Source organism: Pongo abelii, chromosome 6 (genome assembly GCF_028885655.2).
Source record: "Pongo abelii isolate AG06213 chromosome 6, NHGRI_mPonAbe1-v2.0_pri, whole genome shotgun sequence".
In the NCBI taxonomy this organism is placed as follows: Eukaryota; Metazoa; Chordata; class Mammalia; order Primates; family Hominidae; genus Pongo; species Pongo abelii.
This window is the reverse complement of record NC_071991.2, coordinates 141,286,116-141,306,579: the sequence shown is the minus strand read 5'-3', so window position 1 is coordinate 141,306,579 and position 20,464 is coordinate 141,286,116. Positions and strand designations below refer to the sequence as shown.

The following is a 20,464-nucleotide window of genomic DNA, read 5'->3' as shown; positions in this document are numbered from 1 at the left end:
AATGTTTATGCTTACATATCTTCTATCTTTGCATATCTTTACAAATCAATACATCATTTTTGCTAGCTGTGATTACATGCTGCTATTTTGTATTCTCCTTAAAAATATTTTCCTATTTTTATATATGATATTTTTAATGAGAATTTTTAATCATAAGTTCTGTAATTTGTTTTAACTATTTCCTCTTTGTTGCATATTCAGATATTTTCTAGTTGAGTATTGGGGGGTTGGCGATAACATATATTATCCATACACATCTTTAAAGTATTTTAGAACTGTCCCTCAGTGTAAAGACCACAACATGTAACATTAGATTTATTGTTTTATAAAATATCAAGATATTTGTTCCTATTCTGGACTTTCCCTCAGCTCTTGAAAATCCAATTTATTCTTCTTAATTAGTTTCAACTCAAACACCCTCCTCAGAGCAGTCTTCCCTAGTGGCCATACTAAAATTAGGACTGTCCATCGAGTTTCACTTCATCACATTTCTCCATTTATTCCTTAAACATTATCACTCTCTATAACTATCTCTGCTGTTTCTTGCTAGGGCCTGTCTAACCAACCAGAATATAGAGCTCCATGATCTTGCCTGTTGCGTTTACTGCTTTATTCTCAGTGCCTGGAGTACTTAACATTAGAGATGAACAAATATTTGTAAACTATATAAATTAATGAAAAAATATGAATGAATACACATCCAAAATGATAACAAGAGAAAGGGCAGCCTCATATACTAGTGTTAATCCTGCAGACAGCTTCCTACTAGGGAATATGGGGCTAAGGGTTGCGCCAGAGCCTTCCAGCCTCAGCCAACAACAGAGCCAGAGCTAACCAAATCCTTGAGAGTCTCAGAAGGTCAGAGTCTGAGTCTCTGGCTCAGATTCCTCCTGCCTTCAGAGCAAGTCCCATTAGAGGTTTTCAGTGAACATTCTTGCCAACAAATCTTGGTCAAAGGTGCTTGGACTGACCCAGCAGGTTCCTTAACTTCAAATCTCGGCTGGAAGGCCCTGGAGCTTCTTAAGAGAATTGATTGCTGGCCTGCCCCAACTCTGCCTGCCAAGGAGTAGGGCAGTCTCTAAAAACCAACAAAAGCTCCTCTCACATCCTATCCCCAAGGGCACACCTATGTTTATATAACAGGAAGATACTGCAGTTGCTTTAATATTTAAAAGCAAATCCAAAGGCACTTGCCACCATTATACCATGACAGAAGAGTCTGGAGGAAAAGTTAACCTCAGATATCAACCAGCCACCCATTACACTTACACATGGTATAATCTACAAGCTCTAAAACATATTAGCAGCTGCCCATATAAAAGTAAATATGTAACTGGGCATGCTGATGCACAGGTACTCACATACTCCAGAGGCTGACGTAGGAGGCTCTCTTGAGGCTGGGAGTCCAGGGCTGCAGTGTGCTATAATTGCACCTGCAAATACCCACTGCACTCCAGCCTGACCAACATAGTGAGAACCTGTCGCTATTTTTTAAGTAAAAATTGTAAATGTATACTAGTGGCTTAGGTTTATGACTCTCTTGAGAATTATTTATTTTCTCTGTCCTCAACACAGTCCTGTAGAGTAGGAAAATCTTTGTCCAAGGAGTTCCAGGTTACAAGCACCACATACCTTTGTGTATGTATCATGATATTTTGCCATATCACTGGAAATGGGATTTCTGAGTCACGGAGGAAATTCATACGTAATTTCGCTAGGCGCTGCTAAATTCCACTCGTTTCAGCTTAGGTTCCTGGGAATCTGACTCAGAGACAAAGATAATTGTGTGGAAGGTTTATGAGGTTTATATTCAAGATCCATGAATGTAGTTTCCAGGTAAAAACTGAAATGAGGCTAGATCCCAGAATTGCTCTCTCCACCAAATCTGACAAAATGAATGAAAAATAATTAATAAATGGCTGGATGTGGAAGATTTTTATGATGATGACATACATTGCTATGCACTGGCCAAGGAGAACAGGTGATTGATGGGTGGCCCAGGATGGAGTATCTCCTAACACCAGTCAACCTCCCATGTACAATGGAAAGAAAATAGTCAAAATCACAAATTCAATAGTTATCATTAATGCTTTCTAATTCATAGAAAAGTGAACAAATAGGGTGGATAGACAAGAAAAAAAACTTTCAAGTGTAAACTCCCCATGTGAGTTCCATCTGTGGTTTGGTGGAGTGGGCCTAGCTTACTAGGTCCCCTAAGAGTGGAGAAACCAGGCCTAATCAAAAATCCAAAATCTGAAATGCTCCAAAATTCAAAACTTTTTGAGCACCACCAATATAATGCCAGAAGTGGAAAATCCCACTTTTGGGACACCTTTGCTTTCTGATGGTTCAATGTACACAAACTTTGTTTCATGCACAAACTTATTTAAAATATTGTATAAATTACCTTTAGGCTCTGTGTAAAGGTGTATAGGAAACATAAATGAATTTTGTGTTTAGAGCTGGGTCCCATCACCAAGGTATCTCCTTATGTGTATGCAAGTATTCCATAACCTGAAAAAAATCAAAATCTGAAACACTATTGGTTGGTCCCAAGCATTTTCCATAAGGGCTGCTCAACCTGTATTATCTCCTTCAATTCTAACAATAATCTTCCAATAATATCAGAAATACAGTTTATTAAGCCAGGAGAAAGCATAAACATTATGACATTGTTAGGAATGTTTGTATGTTTAAGCAGGATGTTGGTCTGACATAGAAATATGAATATATCCGTGCTCACAGGTGAGTAGCATCTGTATTCTGACTATTCCAAATGAGTAATTTTTGTACCTGCAATTTGTTACAAAAGTGAGTTTTCCAAATTATTTTCTTAAATCTGACAGGTTAAATAGGTTAAATAAATTGTGTGTCTAATAGGCATGATTGAGACCTGAAGAGATTTTACCCTGTATTTACCAGCTTAAAATAAAAGAAAAAAAATACATTTACTTTTTCAAGGCACCTCTCTGATCATCTATGCCCATATTGTTCAGTGATGATGAAGACAGTTTTTAAAGGTTTGTTATTTACTATGGTTTATCTGTATTTAAGGAATTAAAAATACAAAAACAAAAAAGATACTCAAGTGTTGGGGGCTGCAGGTCTTCAAAATGTTTTTTACAGCACCTGATCAACATAGTTCTCTCTAGTCCTTTTTTTGATGTTATAGATCCTAAGAAAACATCGTTTCTAGATTCTAGTATTTCTGTCCTGTTTATATTTATCAGAGAGTGAAATAAATGCAGAAGAGTATTTTTACATCCTATACAATCTGAACAGAAAAACAAAACAAGCTAAGTGAAGATATATTTGATTACTACCAGTAGACTTCATTACTTTTATGTTGAAGAAAAAATATATAAATTGTTAGATGTTTTACCTTCAATATGGTGAAAATGACAGCAGCGCACTTCACGCTTACCTTTTTATTCAATGCTGTACCTTCCTAATTTGGCAGTTTCTTAATCGGCCTTCAGAAACCTATCACCCATGTTACCTGTCTGCTCAGGTGTGGTTTGTGAACATTTCCTAACCATACCATCCCATCCCTTTCCTTTAGTCCTCAGTGGCTTCCCCTGCACTTCCAGCTCTGAAGTAACACATGCTTTTCCTTTCTTAAACACAGTATTCTTCACACCTTTGCATCCTGTAAATCTTCCTTTGCACAAGATATACCTGTCAATAACCATGTACCCAGATATAGGTTCCATCAAAGACTCAGTAATTGAGAGAGTTCTGGTGTGTAGACAACAGTGGCTTTGGAAGTAAGCCAGCCTGGGTTTAGTAAAAATTAAAGAAATAGGAAAGAAACACGAAAGATGGCTTGACAGTCACAGACAGGTTTAATTTAGAGAAAATAAACCTGGGAGAGGCTTCTGGCCGAGTTAGGTCAGAGGCACACTCCCTTTCAGACTAACAGTTTTTAAGGATTCAGGGTGGGAGAGTTTATCAGAGGCCTCGACTGCTTCTGTGTCTCTTTGTTGTGCTTACCTGGGAGGGAGGGTTGTGTCTCTGTTCCCATACATCTTTCTGCAGCTGCAGGCATACCCCACTTTTAGCTTCCTATCTTTTAGCTTCCCTAACTTAGTGCACCCAAAGGGAAAGGAATGTCCTTATTAAGGCCCACTGTTTAACTGGGGCCCATTGTATGAAGATGAAGTTTGGCAGTTAACCAAGAGACTTTGCTCCCTCCTCCCTCTGTGCCCCAGCTGTCTTATCTGTGTTTTACTGTCTGCTCTTTCTGGCTGCTTCTAGTTAGAAGAGAAGTGATTTCCTTGAAATGCATGGGGCTAGAAAGGGAGCTGATGTTTATCGAAGATGTTATGCATCTCGGTGTTTATCCGAGATGACGATGCTCCTGCTCTGTCAGGTTTGCTTCCTGTCCCTGCCAGTTATTAGCTAAGAAACATGGGGAAAATTGCCTAGCCAAACTCCATCTTTAAAGTGAGAATAGTAACTTTCAGGTTTATTATAATGATTGAAAGAGATAATACATATGTTAAATGCCTAACATATATTAAACGTTATTAAATAGCAGCTACTTTCATTGTTTTCCACACTTAAACGTTGTAAACAGATATTATACAAGATTTAAATATTGGTAACTAGCTGTCTGAGATCATTAATATTGCCCTTAGGATATTGTCAAATCATCTACTGAAATTTAGCTGATATCCTAACTGCTATGCTTACTCACTTTTCCCTCCCTGCCTCCCCACTTCCCGCCTCCCTTCCCCCTCCCTCCCTCTGTCATCCCCTTCCTTCCTTCTTTCCTCCTTTCCTTTCTTTATTTTTCTTTTAAGAAATGCCTTTTTATGAAAATATTTCAAAAGGAATTCAAGTTTATTGTGAAAAAATGCACACCAATACAGAAATATAGAGAGGAAAATGGCAACTCATCCTCCTCCCCACACCACCAGCTCCAGTCTCATGCCTCTGGACCAAGGTAGCCAATACTAAAAGTTTGATATGGATCATCTCAGATGCTTACCTGTGTGTGTGCTCTGCACATTGATTTTTTAGTTAATGTATCATGTTGGAGAATGTCTGCCTTTTTACTTTATATTTTTGCAGCAAGTTAGCAGAGCACAACCTTCTAGGGTCTCAACGTCTTGTCTTCAGGATGCAGGACAATTGTCTTCTGGCTGTAAGTAAGCTTATAAGTCATTCTGATCAAATCATCTCCATCCTTCTTTTTTTTTTCCAATGGATGCTGAGAATACATTACCATCTCCAAATGTAATGTCAATTCATATTTTTATTTTCTTTGTAGCAGTTCTTGCTTTCAGTATTATGTTTTTGCAGGACATAAAAATTATTAAAAATTTTATTTTTGTTAGAGTGTAACTTTAATCCATAGAAAATGTTCATTTTTAATTTGTTCCTCTTTGAAATCACTTGCATCCCTTATTAATGCTGATATGTCTGCTTTATTTATTATACTTTAAGTTTTAGGGTACATGTTCACAACGTGCAGGTTAGTTACATATGTATACATGTGCCATGTTGGTGTGCTGAAATGACAAAATCAACAAAGTTTTATTTTAAAAAATACAAAAACAAAAAAGCAGAAATGTGTTCACTCACAGATGAGAACACTTGTCTGCTTTTTTGTTTTTGTATTTTTTGAAATAAAACTTTGTTGATTTTGTCATTTCAATGCTTTTATGTCACTTAGTTTCAGGTGTGTCTTTTATAAGCAGCTTATATCCAGATGTTTTTAACCTAATCTAACAGCTTCTATCAGATAGAAATTTAATACAGTCATATATACTGTGATGATTCAAATGTATTTCTTGCTCTTACCCCCTTTTAATTTTATTTTCTATTTTTATGTTTATTTCTTTTTACATTTTTCCTTGGTTGCTACTAAGTTTTATCCATTTCTTAAATTTCCTCAACACATTTGTAGATTATACATTTTACTTCTATTTTTGGAGCAGTTATCTTAAATTTTAAATTTAATGTTAAATTACCTGAGAAATATAATTATACATTCTCCTTGTTTGAAGAAACAAATTATTGAGGCAAAAGCCCTTTTGATCATTTCCTTCAATGTCAGTCCTTTCTCTCTATCTCACAATCCAAAAGAAAACACTCTTATCAGTTTATTGTGGTTGTTTCCTGACATTTTGGACATATATTGACGTATGTTTACTTTGCTTTATATTGTGTCTTCCATAAGTTGCATCACCAAGTTCTGCTATTTTTGAAATTGTTTTACTCAACAAATGTTTTGAACATCTTTCCTTGTTAATTAACATAGGCAGACCTATTCTTATTGACTGATAAATAGTAATCCATCGTATGATTAAATGCCAATTTTTATTTGCATTCATGTTAGTGAATATTTAACTTCTTCATACTTTTTCGCTATTACCAACAATTTGCAATGAACGTCCTAGTACTGCCTCCATTTATACTACTATAGGCTGTTTCTCTTTTTAATGTTATTGGATACTGCCAAAATGATCTCCAGTTTTTATGAAAGATTAGTTTTCTCCACACTCTTGCCAGCACTTAATATTGTCAGCTTTTGAAACATTTACTAATTTTCTGGGTAAAAAATGTTATTATATATAATTTGCATTTGTGTGATTATATCTTTTCAAATGTTAAATATCTCACTTGGATTTCATCTTTCATGAACTGTTTGAGGATATACTTTAAAAATATTTTCTGTTTTTTGCTTTTCTGTTTATCCTTAGAAATTACTCATATATTCTGAATTCTAATTTTGTATCTGTTCAATCTGTTGCAAATATTTTTCTCTCATATGATCTCACCTTCTTTATTTATGCTGCCTTTATGCTAAGAAGCTGTTGGGTTTTTTTCTTTAATTCTATGTGGTTCTTGCAGCTTTTGTCAACCATTTTAGTCACTTCCCAGATTCCCAATGCTACTGTGGTTTGTATGTGTGTGTGGGCACATGGAGCAATGTATGTAATCATTATAATTAGCTGTGGAGAGGATATCTGCAGGTAACTGCAGCTTTCTATATTGAAGTTTTACTACCATTAGCTGAGGCTTTGCCAGGTGCCTGTGAGAAGGTGCTAAGAACACTTAGAGTGGAATGTTTTATTAAGTCTTGTAGCTCAGTGTCATTAACTCCCCAAAATATCTTGAGTTCCAACAGGTAACAAAAAGCCACAGGCAGAACTGATACCTGAACTCTATAACATTTGCCATGTGAGTCTGAAAATGGGATGACCAAACTAAGACATGCCGTCTCCTCATTTTCATGCTGAAAAGAAATTAAAGAGAATCTGCACAAGAGTTACATTTTTCAATAATGTTTTACTACCGGAATAAATAAACTATACTTTTTAAAAAATGTAACATTTAATTTTTAATAAGAGAAATAGATGTTAATTTTAAAATTTGAGACAATAAAGTTTTATAAAGATAATTAAAATGACCTAAAATCCCACCAGCCAAGACGACCACTGAAGACATTTTTTTTAAACAAAGATATTTTGATAAATATGCTTTAGGTTCTGCTTCTATGTCTGGTTTCATGGTTTTTGATATTTTTCCCCCAAAATTTGGCTTATTTAGAGCATGGTATCCTGGAATCTAATTTAAAAGTTTTTCCATTAAGCATTTTTCAAATTATCTAATAATTATTTTAATCACTATATAGTTTGCAATCTATTGTTAACCATAATTTATTTAACCAACCTCTTATTGCTTGACATTTACAGTATATACAAATTGTTTTTAAAAATTCTTGAAATACAAAGCCTTTTCTTGATTCATTACATTTTGACCATTCCTTAATAAGAAGAAGTTTATACTCTAACCAGATCCAGTGAATTTTTAAAAACGATGTGTGTTTGTATAAATCTTCAAGTGTAGTGTTAAACAATTTACTTGTGATGTGTTCCTAGATCAGAACTACCCTATGGAGAGTCCAAATTTGGTATTTTTGCAGCCTTCCTTTGCAGAAAGTTAGATTGAGAAATTCATAAGCAGTACTACTTTCTCTGGGCATAATAAACTAGTTTTTCTAACTTAATTTGTGTATATGTTTAATTATTTTAAAAGTCAAGAAACTGAAGCCAAAATATTCAACACTTGGTTGACTAAATGGGAGGAATTCCTGGAGGTGTTCATATAGAAAATGTGGATTTTAAGATATGCAAGTAAGGGCACTACCTCTGTAGTGTTTCCTCAAATCTAATGACAAATTGATTGTGAGAAATGCCATTATTTTATGTATCACTAAGAAAGACCAGACTGGGCATGGTGGCTTACACCTGTAATCCCAGCACTTTGGGAGGCTGAGGCGGGCGGATCACAAGGTGAAGAGATCGAGACCATCCTGGCCAACATGGTGAAACCCTGTCTCTACTAAAAATACAAAAATTAGCTGGGTATGGTGGCACGCACCTGTAGTCCCGGCTTCTCGGGAGGCTGAGGCAGGAGAATTGCTTGAACCTGGGAGGTGCAGGTTGCAGTGAGCCGAGATTGTGCCACTGCACTCTAGCCTGGTGACAGAGCGAAATTCCGTGTCAAATAAAAAAAGAAAGAAAGAAAGACTAAACATTGCCAATTAAATGATAATATGCCATCAGTTGTAAAAAAGTGAAAAATATGCCTTAAACATGATAAAAATAAATGATATTAACATGCTAAAATCCTAATATTAGTAAGAATATGAAGATTGACATGAACCATGCAATCTTCCTACCTGCACATAGATTTCTCTACTCAATGAGTTCGATTCAGTGGCTCATTAACTGACTGTAGCCTCATTGTTTCTTCTGTCTCTTCCAGGTGTGGGGAGGATGTCAGGCAGGACCAGCAGCAGCTCCTGGAGGGGATCTCAGAGCTGGACATCAGGACAGGGGGAGTCCCCTCACAGCTGCTGGTGCATGGAGCCCTGGCCTTCCCTCTGGGGCTGGATGCCTCCCTCAATTGCTTTCTGGCGGCTGCTCGCTATGGCCGGGGCCGGGTGGTCCTGGCTGCCCACGAGTGCCTGCTCTGTGCTCCCAAGATGGGGCCCTTCTTGCTCAATGCGGTGCGCTGGCTGGCCAGAGGCCAGACAGGCAAAGTTGGAGTGAACACAAATCTAAAAGATCTGTGTCCCCTCCTATCGGAGCATGGCCTGCAATGCAGCCTGGAGCCCCATCTGAACAGCGACTTGTGTGTCTACTGCTGCAAGGTGTACAGTGACAAGGAGGCTAAGCAGCTGCAGGAGTTTGTGGCTGAGGGTGGGGGGCTGCTGATTGGGGGCCAGGCCTGGTGGTGGGCCTCCCAGAACCCTGGCCACTGCCCCTTGGCTGGCTTCCCTGGTAACATCATCCTCAACTGCTTTGGCCTCAGCATCCTGCCTCAGACTCTCAAAGCAGGCTGCTTCCCCATTCCCACCCCTAAGATGAGAAGCTACCACTTCCGCAAGGCGCTCTCTGAATTCCAGGCTATACTGAACCATGAGAATGGGAACTTGGAAAAGAGCTGTCTGGCAAAGTTGAGAGTTGATGGTGCAGCCTTCCTACAGATTCCTGCGGAGGGGATCCCTGCTTACATATCCCTGCACAGGCTCCTGAGGAAGATGCTGCAAGGGTCGGGCCTCCCAGCTGTGAGCCGGGAAAATCCAGTTGCCAGTGACTCCTATGAGGCTGCCGTACTCTCCCTGGCCACTGAGCTGGCTCACTCTGGAACTGACTGCTCCCAGCTGGCCCAGGGGCTTGGCACCTGGACCTGCTCCTCCAGTTTGTACCCCTCAAAACACCCCATCACTGTGGAGATCAACGGAATCAACCCAGGTATGAAAACAGGAGAGAGTGCCCAGAACATTAAAGATGTAGGAGAAAGTGGGATTGGCTGACACTACACAGGACATTGCAGGTACTTACCCTCAGGAAGATTGACCCCATTCTTTTTTTTTGAGACAGAGTCTCACTCTGTCACCCAGGTTGGAATGCAGTGGTGCGATCTCAGCTCATGCAACCTCCACCTCCCGGGTTTAAGCAATTCTCCTCTCTCAGCCTCCTGAGTTGCTGGGACTACAGGCACACGCCACCATGCCTGGCTAATTTTTGTATTTTTAGTAGAGATAGAATTTCACCATAATGGTAAGGCTGGTCTGGAACTCCTGATCTCAGGTGATCCACCCGCCTCGGCCTCCCAAAGTGCTGGGATTACAGTCGTGAGCCACTGGGCCCGGCTGACTCCATTCTTCATCAGGTACTTTCAAGAAGATGGGGATTGGGACTCTGCTTAAGGTTTAGAGGGGATGAGTCTAAGAAGTGTGGATGACTTGAGATACACAGGGGAGAAGCTGTACCACTGGGAGGGGCTGGGAGGCCCCAAGTGGAGATATACTCACATAGGAAGGAGGAACTGAGCCTTCTCTGTGACTTTTGTCAGGCAACAATGATTGCTGGGTGAGTACCGGGCTCTACCTCCTAGAAGGACAAAATGCAGAAGTCTCGCTGTCTGAAGCTGCTGCCTCTGCTGGCCTGAGGGTAAGGTCTGAACACCCGCATCTGCCACCTCTCAAAACCCTAGAGCTGTGTCATTTTCATCCACTGTCTAGTTCCAGCTCATGGCAATGCTGCCAGGAGTACAGAAATGGATTATTCTGCCCATTTTACAGTTTTTACAGATGAAACAGCTAAATTTCAGGGCATCCAAGTGAGTGACTGAAGTGCCTAGTGTTATCAAGCAAAAGAAGCTCCCTGCAGAATGGACTAGAAGCCAAAACTATGATACTTGAGTTTTTCACCAAAAAAAAAAAAAAGGATTTTTATTGCAATTTGACTAAGAAGGAGACAGGAGCCCAGCCCAAATCTGTCCCGTTGTACTTACTTTAAAGAGTTACTTTAGTAGAAAAGGTTTAGGGAGTGGATTCTGTGATTAGTAGGTGATTGATAGAAGGAAAAGGAAGGGCTGGAAAATCCTCGGGCATGGGCAGTTACCTCTTCATGCCTCCTCATGGGTCCCATGTGCAAACTCAGAGGAAGTTAGTATGAAACATGCGGTAGAAATTTGGGCTGTGTGTCAGGAAGCTCATTCTGCACAAACTCTGGTTTTATCTCTTTATCTTGACACCTGAAGGTTGTGCATAATCCTGTCACTCTCCAAAATATGCCCTACATCAGAATTTAAATTCATCCTGCCTCCTTGACTCTGGGGGCCACTTCCTACAACAGCTTGGGTCCCTTTTCTGTCAGCATTCTTTCTGGAGCCTGCTTATATCAAACCTAAGAAAAGCAACTCCAGGACTCCAGACAAAACAGATCTCCACCCATCTGGCAGCCAGAAAGGGAAGCTCCGGACAAAGAGGGAGAGAGAATCAACCTCACTCGCTCTGGACAGGCCTCCTGTGTATTCACAGAGGACAGAGCAGAGTACCCCAGCTCATCAACATCAGCGTCACCAGACTGGCTTAGGTCCTGCTAGAAGAGCCCAGGATTTTGCCTGGCAGAAAGACACAAGAACTTTGCCAGGATCAGCCTGGTCTCTCACCAATTCATGTCAGGTGAAGACTTATGTTGGAGCTGTTTAAATCCTTGGAAAAATGATTTTACATGCTTTGAAGTCCAAATGACTTTGGAGTGCTAAAATTTGATAAGTTTCCATGCCTAGCACATAGAAAAGGGAAGCTGGGGTTTCATGGGCATGTTTGTCTGATACTTTCCATCTACACAACCTCACATGCACATCACAAGGCATCACAAAGACTCTAATTCCTCCAACACTTGGTGGAATCACCTGTCCAGGTACAGATTGGCTGCCACACTGATGACCTAACCAAGGCCAGGAAGCTATCTCGAGCCCCCGTGGTGACTCACCAGTGCTGTATGGACAGGACCGAACGGTCAGTCTCCTGCCTCTGGGGTGGCCTCCTCTACATCATCGTGCCCAAGGGCAGCCAACTAGGCCCTGTGTCTGTCACCATCACGGGGGCTGTGCCTGCCCCATACTACAAGCTGGGTAAGTGGAGTGAACATTTAGGGAGGAGGAAGAGCAGCAGATGCCGTGGGAACTGTGGGGTGGTTGCTAAATGGGAGAAAGATGAGGTTTGGTGGAGAGAAAGAGGAAGAACTGTTGGGAGAGAACATGGAGGCAGGAGATATGGAATACCCTGTGTCCATGGAGACTTCAGGGCAGACAAAGAGTCAGGAAGCCTTTTCTTCACTTTACAGCCTATAGACCCCTGTGATAGTAGTTCATTATTGCAATGTTCTTCCAGAGTTCAAATGGTATTTTTCAGCTCAAGGTAAGTTGGGGAAGTGGGTGTGGTAGGTTCCATGATATTTATTCCCAGGTAAGACATCGCTAGAGGAGTGGAAGAGGCAGATGCAGGAGAACCTGGCTCCCTGGGGAGAGCTGGCCACAGACAACATCATCCTGACAGTGCCAAACACAAACCTCCAGGCTCTGAAGGACCCCGAGCCTGTGCTCCGCCTCTGGGATGAGATGATGCAGGCTGTGGCCAGGCTGGCAGCTGAGCCCTTCCCTTTCCGCCGTCCCGAGAGGATTGTGGCTGATGTGCAGATCTCAGCTGGTGGGTGCTCCCAGGGAATCCTCCTAGTCAGTGGAAACCATGTATCTATTACTTTGCCTTTTATGAATGTCCAAAATGTGTAAGCATAATTTTATTAGTAAAGCAAGGGAAAAAGATATAAAAGACATTGACCACAAGGGGGATGAAAGAATGTTTACGTGTGAAAAACAAATTATTGACATCTACAAGGTGAGATTTCACCGGATGGTAGAACAACCTCAGAAAAAGTTGTACTGGGAATTCATAGATGGCAACCAGAGTCATTTCAAGGACAGCATAGAAAATCAACTATTTTCTTCAAACATAAGCCAGAGTTGAAAATGAAAAGAGGAAATAAGTAAGGAGGTTTATGGTAAGTACTGAGTGGTTAAAAAGAAAGAGGTGCATAGGAAGAGAAATAAGGAACTCTTGATCCCACATTGGGAAAGTTCTTTGGACCTCAATTTTCATACCTTCAAATAAGGACAAAAATTATCTCTGTCATAGAGTGTAAATTTGGACAAAAGTAGTATACATGGAGAAGAAAGAATGACACTGTTCTAGCCCTCAAGGATCTCAGATCCAGTCATAGGACATCATATCTCAGACTGACATGTAAAGGACACTCACACACACAAAATGAAGGTGTAGAATTACAGCAAGGATGACTATGAAAAGTGTAACCTAATTCTCCAGGGCCAGAGTGAGGAGGAGGCCACAACTCAGGTGTGAGAGGCTAAAAAGGGGATTAGATACTATTCAGTTTCTGACCAAGTAGGGGAAAGCTATTTGCTTTCCAATCAGCACAGAGATTCTGCAATTATTGGAGATAACCAGGATGGTGAAGAAAAGTCCCATAATGGAGAAGAATGAAGGAGATAGTTCGGGTGGACCCTCCTCAGTGCTCATATCTTCCTTCTGTGTTCCCAGGTTGGATGCATTCAGGGTACCCCATCATGTGCCACCTGGAGTCTGTGAAGGAGATCATCAGTGAGACGGACATGAGGAGCAGGGGTGTGTGGGGCCCCATCCATGAGCTGGGCCACAACCAACAGCGGCATGGATGGGAGTTCCCACCACACACTACTGAGGCCACCTGCAACCTTTGGTCAGTCTACGTGCATGAAACAGTCCTGGGGATCCCCAGGGCTCAGGCCCACGAGGCTCTGAGCCCTCCAGAGCGAGAGAGGAGAATCAAGGCCCACCTGGGAAAGGGAGCCCCCCTGTGTGACTGGAATGTGTGGACAGCCCTGGAAACATATCTACAGGTACTGAGCAGAAATTCCGGGAGAAGGGGATGACCAGACCCCTCAGTCATGTAGCGACCTGGATCCCAGTAACTCTCTAGCTCCTTCACCACCCCACCAGCCTGGACCACCACCTCCCTTGGAAATGAGAGGGACTGGGCCGCATTGTGGTGCTTCTTGGGTTATACCCCTCTAAGGCAGAGAGAATGGCACCTGTCTCACTCACCTTCTGATTTTGCAATGTAAGAGGAAATGAAAAATATTATGAAAAAAAGAAATATAGCATATTATTCAAGGGCAGAAACTCTGTTAGACATTCCTGCAGCTGAATCACAGCTCTTGCCCTCACTGGTTTTGTTCTTGGTCTCCTAATAAGTGTTCCATAAATGGTCATTGTTTTGTTTAGTTTTGTTTCGTTTCACCTGAGTTTTATGAGTCAAATGAGTTTCCCTTTTTTATAATAACAGAGGGTGTCTGCAATGCAGCTGCATTACAATAAGAAGGCATTGTTGGAGACAAATCTGCTAACAAGGGTCTCAGCATCCATCACCCCACTTAAAGCCAAAATGATTTAAAATGAAGAGCCAGTCAACCCAATAGTAGAACATTGAATTCATAAAGCAAGTCTACTTCCTGTGAAATAAACACAAATCCCTGCCCCCTCCCCTAGCCCTGCATTGAATGTCGATGTTTTCGAGTTGTCAATGTTGTTCCCCTTTCAGATCTCCCACAATGTCTCCCACAGCTCTATGGATAGGAGTTGTCTGTCCCACTTTTCACTGAGGCACACACTATTTTAAAGAATTTAAACAATCTGTCCAGTAGCCCCCATTTAAGTGAAGGACCTAGAACTTAAAATCAGGATGTAATGATAAGCCCCAGACTTTCGCATTGCCATACCCTCTCTTAGTTTTTTGTGCCTTTCACTAATTTTCTGAAGAGTGAATGTGAGACAGTCCCAGTCAATGAGGTAACTTTGTATTGCATTCATTTCCATATCCTTAGATAGCCAGTCTGGGGGTATACAGGACCACTGACCACAATGGTAGGTTGCCCCTAAACTGTAAGTTTAAGCCCTAATTCTGTTCTAGTCTGCTACCTACTCACTGTGGAGCCCCGAATATCAGTTCTCAATAGCTCTAGAGAGACCAAGTCTGAGACTTGGCCTCAGGACAAACAGGCACCTTCTGACTCCTCTTCCTGCTAGAGGGCTTCTCCCCAGCATCCATGCCACTGCTGCCTTAGCTCAGTCTCATTAGTCTTCCCTCAGTGTATTCCAGTAGACTTCTAAGTTGTCCCAGCATCTTGCCTCAATCCTCTATGATCCATCTTCCTTACACTCCTTCCAAAATAATGTTAATACTCTGTCTATAAAATGCTTACAGTGTTCTCTAGCACATATAGGGTAAAGTCAAAGCTTACTAGCAGGGCATAGGAGGCCCTTCATGACCAGCCTTACCAGCACCTCTAGCTACATCTCCTACTGCTCTCACCTCCACATTTACCCTTTGGCATGCCAACTTGCTTATGGTTACAGACATATCCTGCTGTTTTGGCTTCTGTGCCTCCCCTTGTTTGCTTCCTGCTGCTGAATCATGCTGGAACATCTTGTCCATTAGCTGTCAAGTCACCTGTCCAAATTCAGCTCTGTTGTCCCCTTCTCTCCTGGACATCGCCTCCTTGATAAACCAACATTTTTAGCAATGTGTTTATTTACGTGTGTTTCTCCCTTTGGCCAGTGTTCTCTAGACGGACAAGAGCTCTTAATCATGTTTGCCTAGCACAGTAGCTGGCAGTGTGTGGATGTCTAATACATGTCAAATGTTTAATAAATGCTTAATTTATTGATGTATTGATTAATAAGTATCAAAGAGCAAGGCCAGTGAGAACAGATGAGCAATAATGAGGGTACAGCAGTGAGACTCTGAGGGAGGCTTGGCTTCGGTGGTATTATCTGTCCTTGGGCTTTTACGAGCTAGAGTCAGAGAATGCTCATCTATTAAAGGGAGAGTGAGGATGTGAAACCCCAGATCCCTGCTAACTGGAAATTTGTATAATCTTAGTGAACAAGGGCCTTCTGCCAAGGGCTTTCTGGAGGGCTGCCCCATATGAATTATGAGCCACTCTCATTTTTAGGCCCTCAAGACAGGCTGGATTTTTTTCTTTTTCTGCCCTAAATGCAGTGTTCTACAGAGCAATTTTGTATCATTGCAGATAGTCACAAGTCCGAGATGGCTATTAAAAAATAAGGATTATTATGATGCCTGGAAAGTATAGTATTTGATGTTCACAGCTTTTAGAATCTCAGTAGGCCCAATATGTAGGAAGTGAGGGTTTCTCATCTCAGTCAGGCCCAAACCTGTCCTGATGCTGAGGAAAACACTTGAGATCTGGGAAGACAATTTTTTAAAGATACTAATAGTGGACATTTATTGAGTATTTACCTCTATTCAGACATTAGGTTTCCCCTGAGCACCCCTACTAGATTCAGGGGGTGTTGTTTTGTGGCCAAGAGGTGGAATGAGCCAACGAGATTGCATTATTGTGCAGGGGCAGAGTGGGGAGATAGGGGTACATACCCAGGATGAAGGTAACGATTGAGGGGAGGTGATCATGTGAATGAAATATATTTAAGAACGCACATGTCACATCACTTTTGCAAACTTGACACCTCATTCTCTTCCTTCTTTCCCTTTTCAGCTCCAAGAGGCCTTTGGGTGGGAGCCATTCACCCAGCTCTTTGCTGAGTACCAGACCCTCTCTCACCTCCCCAAAGACAACACTGGCAGGATGAATCTGTGGGTGAAGAAGTTCTCTGAAAAAGTGAAGAAGAATCTGGTTCCCTTCTTTGAGGCCTGGGGCTGGCCTATTCGGAAGGAGGTGGCTGACAGCCTGGCCTCCCTACCAGAGTGGCAGGAAAACCCCATGCAAGCGTACCTCTGTGCCAAGGAGTAAAGGATGCCCCACAAGGTGGGAGAGAAAAGGCAGGGTCACGCCAGCAACTCCACCACGGGGCTTTGGCCATGTGTGCTCAGTATCTGGAGACTGAATCCCGCTTCCAAGCCTGACTACTAGATGGTGGCCAAGGTCATAAGAAAAAATGGAACCCCTTTCTGAAAAAGGTGCCTTGTGCTTCTTTTTATTGTTTTTCTGCTTACACAATTGCTTTCCCCAAGAGACTCACTTGACCTCTTAGTCTCCCAGAGAGGATCTTTCATCCTGCCATCCTGAGGCTTCTATTTTTGACCAATAGCTCTAAAGACCATGGGTTCCCATAACAACATGATATCCCTTTCTCATCCCTGAACAGGGCTTCTAATTTATTATGCTTTAAGAAGTTTTCAAATAGCAAGCGAGACACGCTGGAATAGTGGAGAGAGCCCCAAACCAGCTTTGGTTCTATGGAAAATCACTTCACCTCTCTGTGTTTCTGTCTTCACATCCATGACATGAGGATACAAATCTTTTCCTCGCAAAGTTGTTGTTTGATTTCTCCTGGTCCCATAGTGGACTGTTATGGTGTCCAGTCTAGCATGCACATCCTGGGCACTGAATCTCACTTCAGTGTTGAACCCCTTGGCATTATCATTCAGTCCTTGTATATTTAGAGAATGTCAATGTTTTCCCAGACATGGTATCAACAATGGTAGTTGTCAGCAGTATCCTAGCCCTTTCTACATTTTTTCTCCCACTTCTGGAAGGATTCTCGGGTATAACCTAACCCAAAGAAAAATGGCATGTGCTCAAACTGAGTGTCACAGAGCTGTGAGGTTGGGTCTTTGGGGTTAGCTCCATCTTCCAGGGTTTGCCCTTTGCCCTTCAACCAAAGGACAAAGTCATGTTAACAGCTGCTACTAAGTCTGTATGCCCATTCGTTCTTACCACAAAACAGGCATCTGACTCCTCTGGGCACCACGGAATCAAGGCACTGTCAGTGGTGGGGGCTTCAGTCTGTGAAGTGAGGCACAGTGGGCTTCACTCTGGAACAGGATTACTGGGTGCAGCAGATGCAATCCTCACTTAATCAATCCACACCCCAGCATCCCCTGAGCTTTCTCTTAATCTCATTCTAGCCCGTCTTGACTCTTCAGTTAGGGGGAGTTCTCATTGGAGATTTGTCTCTGGGATTAATGAGTGTATGCCTAGCTACTTTCTCCAGTTTACTTTTAGACCATATTGTTGTTTGTTTTGAATATCATTCCTTAGGCTTTGTTGAGAGTAGAGTGGCTTCCCATTAGGAGAACTAATTTAGGGCATGTCTTTTGCTGAATCCCATCAGCATATCCTTCCCAATTCTAGATAATTTCCTTTTATTTCTCAAGTACCCTTTGCCAGGGGCTTTACACATGAAAGGTGTTCATGAAATATTTGTCAAAGGAAAGAACAGTAATGACACCTAACACATAATGAGTGATTACTATGTTCCAGGCATTGTGTGAGCTATTTACTGTGAGTGATTTAATGTTATCTTCCCAGCAGACCTCTGAGGTAGGTACTAGTATCATCCCCATTTCATAGATGAGGAAACTGACACTAAGGGACATAAAATAAGTTTTTGAAGTCACGAAGTGAATAAGAGGAAGAGCCAGGGCTTCATTGAAGCCCATAGCAATGAAAACATTGTGGAACTTATTCTTCATGAATGATTTACAATTTAAACAAAATGTCACCTAGAAAATAGATGAAAATATGTTCAACAGAGTCTGGATTTTTCCAATGTTTACTACTGAATTTTCACTCAATAACAAATTTAACTTCCAAAAAGGTGTTGGTATCTGATTTTCTGCCTGCCTCAGAATGTGATTTGTCTGCCTTTGGGTAATCCAGCCTTGGGTAGAGAAGGAATTTGAACCCAGGAAATTCGACTCCAGAACTGGTGTTTTTTTCTTCCCCACCCCCCTTTAAGTTCCGGGATACATGTGCATAACGTGCAGGTTTGTTACATAGGTATACATGTGCCATGGTGGTTTGCTGCACCTATCAATCCGTCATCTAGATTTTAAGCTCTGCATGCATTAGGTGTTTGTCTTAATGCTCTCCCTCCCATTGCCCCCAACCTGCAACAGGCCCCAGTGTGATGTTTCCCTCCCTGTGTCCATGTGTTCTCATTTTTCATCTCCCACTTATGAGTGAGAACATGTGGTATTTGGTTTTCTGTTCCTGTGTTAGTTTGCTGAGAATTATGGCTCCCATCTTCATCCATGTCCCTGCAAAGGACATGAACTCATTCTTTTTCGTGGCTGCATAGTATTCAATGGTATATATGTGCCATATTTTCTTTATCCTGTCTGTCATTGCTGGGCATTTGGGTTGGTTCCAAGTCTTTGCTATTGTAAATAATGCTGCAATAAACGTATGTGTGCATGTGTCTTTATAGTAGAATGGTTTATAGTCCTTTGGGTATATACCCAGTAATGGGATTGCTGGGTCAAATGGTATTTCTGGTTCTAGATCCTTGAGGAATCACCGCATTGTCTTCCACAATGGTTGAACTAATTTACACTCCCAACAACAGTGTAAAAGCATTCCTGTTTCTCCACAGCCTCACCAACATCTGTTGTTTCCTAACTTTTTAATGATCACCATTCTAACTGGCATGAGATGGTACCTCATTGTGGTTTTGATTTACATTTCCCTAATGACCAGTAATGATGAGCTTTTTTTCATTTTTATTGGCCACATAAATGTCTGTTTTGAGAAGTGTCTGTTCATATCCTTTGCCCACTTTTTGATGTTTTTTTGTTGTTGTTGTAAATTGGTTTAAGTTCCTTGCAGATTCTGGATGTTAGACCTTGTCAGATGGGTAGCTTGCAAAAATTTTCTCCCATTCTGTAGGTTGCAGAACTGGTGTTCTTAACAGTGATGTTAGGGTAAAATGATGGATATCACTGGGTGTAATAGATTGCCCTAGAGACAGAAAATGTCTGGCTTCTTACACACACACACACACACACACACACACACACACACTTCCTGGTAGCAGTTGGCTGGAGCCTGTAGCTCCTTGTCTGTCATACAGAGAGACTGTGACTTTGCCTCACAAGTTTATAGTTAATTGTAACTGCAATACCCTCAGATCATTTTGTCTATTCATAGAAACTAATTTGCTGCCAGTGATAGGGATAATCCATGATTTCTGAGACATTTACTTCCATAATTTCACAGTTCTAAGTCTAGAAAAATTATTAGAAGAAAATTATTGGATGGTCTTGGAACCAACCCAAAGAAAAAAACATGTCCTGTGAATAGTAGGATAGATACTGAATCTAGCTTGTCTCACTTTGGAGCTAGTTCTTATAATTTCCGTTGTACTGTATATTTTTGTCCAATCACTACTGTACAGGACATGGGTTTGGTTTGCTTTTCCCTCCCATGAGCCGCTCAATTGCTTTGCTAAAAGCCCCATCAGTTTTCCTTTGGTTTCCTTTGGTACACCAACCTCAACACAGAGTCCACTTGGTTTGGAAGGGTTTGGCCCACACTGGTGGCAGGAGTGGGCACAGAATCCATGCCTGGCTCATCTAATTGTCCATACTTTCCAACAAGGATTGGTTCAAGTGATGGGAAGGTGGCCCTTGCCAGGGTGATGAAGTGCATACCACAGACTTTCACTGGCTGTACTGGGAAGCATACATTTTCTTTGGTGCTGGAGAATTGGTAATGACAGTGCCAAATGTTGTTTGTTATTGAAGCTAAGTGAAGGGGCTCTTGAAGGATC

At 41.5% G+C, this 20,464-nt stretch overlaps 1 protein-coding gene across 7 annotated transcripts in view; it reads left to right on the top strand.

The window, feature by feature from the left end:
* Nucleotides 1–19,125, top strand: part of TCAF2 (TRPM8 channel associated factor 2) — a 30,231-nt gene extending 11,106 nt beyond the window's left edge. For 4 of the 7 annotated variants that reach the window (XM_063726191.1, XM_009243364.4, XM_063726188.1 and 1 more), the window contains 6 exons: nt 8,782–9,773; nt 10,378–10,475; nt 11,733–11,946; nt 12,281–12,520; nt 13,430–13,767; nt 16,447–19,125. In XM_063726191.1, coding sequence (XP_063582261.1) covers nt 9,002–9,773; nt 10,378–10,475; nt 11,733–11,946; nt 12,281–12,520; nt 13,430–13,767; nt 16,447–16,701 — 1,917 coding nt within the window. In that variant the 5' untranslated portion in view covers nt 8,782–9,001 and the 3' untranslated portion in view covers nt 16,702–19,125. Of the gene's footprint in view, nt 1–86; nt 4,949–8,781; nt 9,774–10,377; nt 10,476–11,732; nt 11,947–12,280; nt 12,521–13,429; nt 13,768–16,446 lie in introns of those variants that run through there. The other 3 variants (XM_063726189.1, XM_063726192.1, XM_063726190.1) reach the window with 2 other exon arrangements.
* The last annotated feature ends 1,339 nt before the right edge of the window (nt 19,126–20,464 follow it).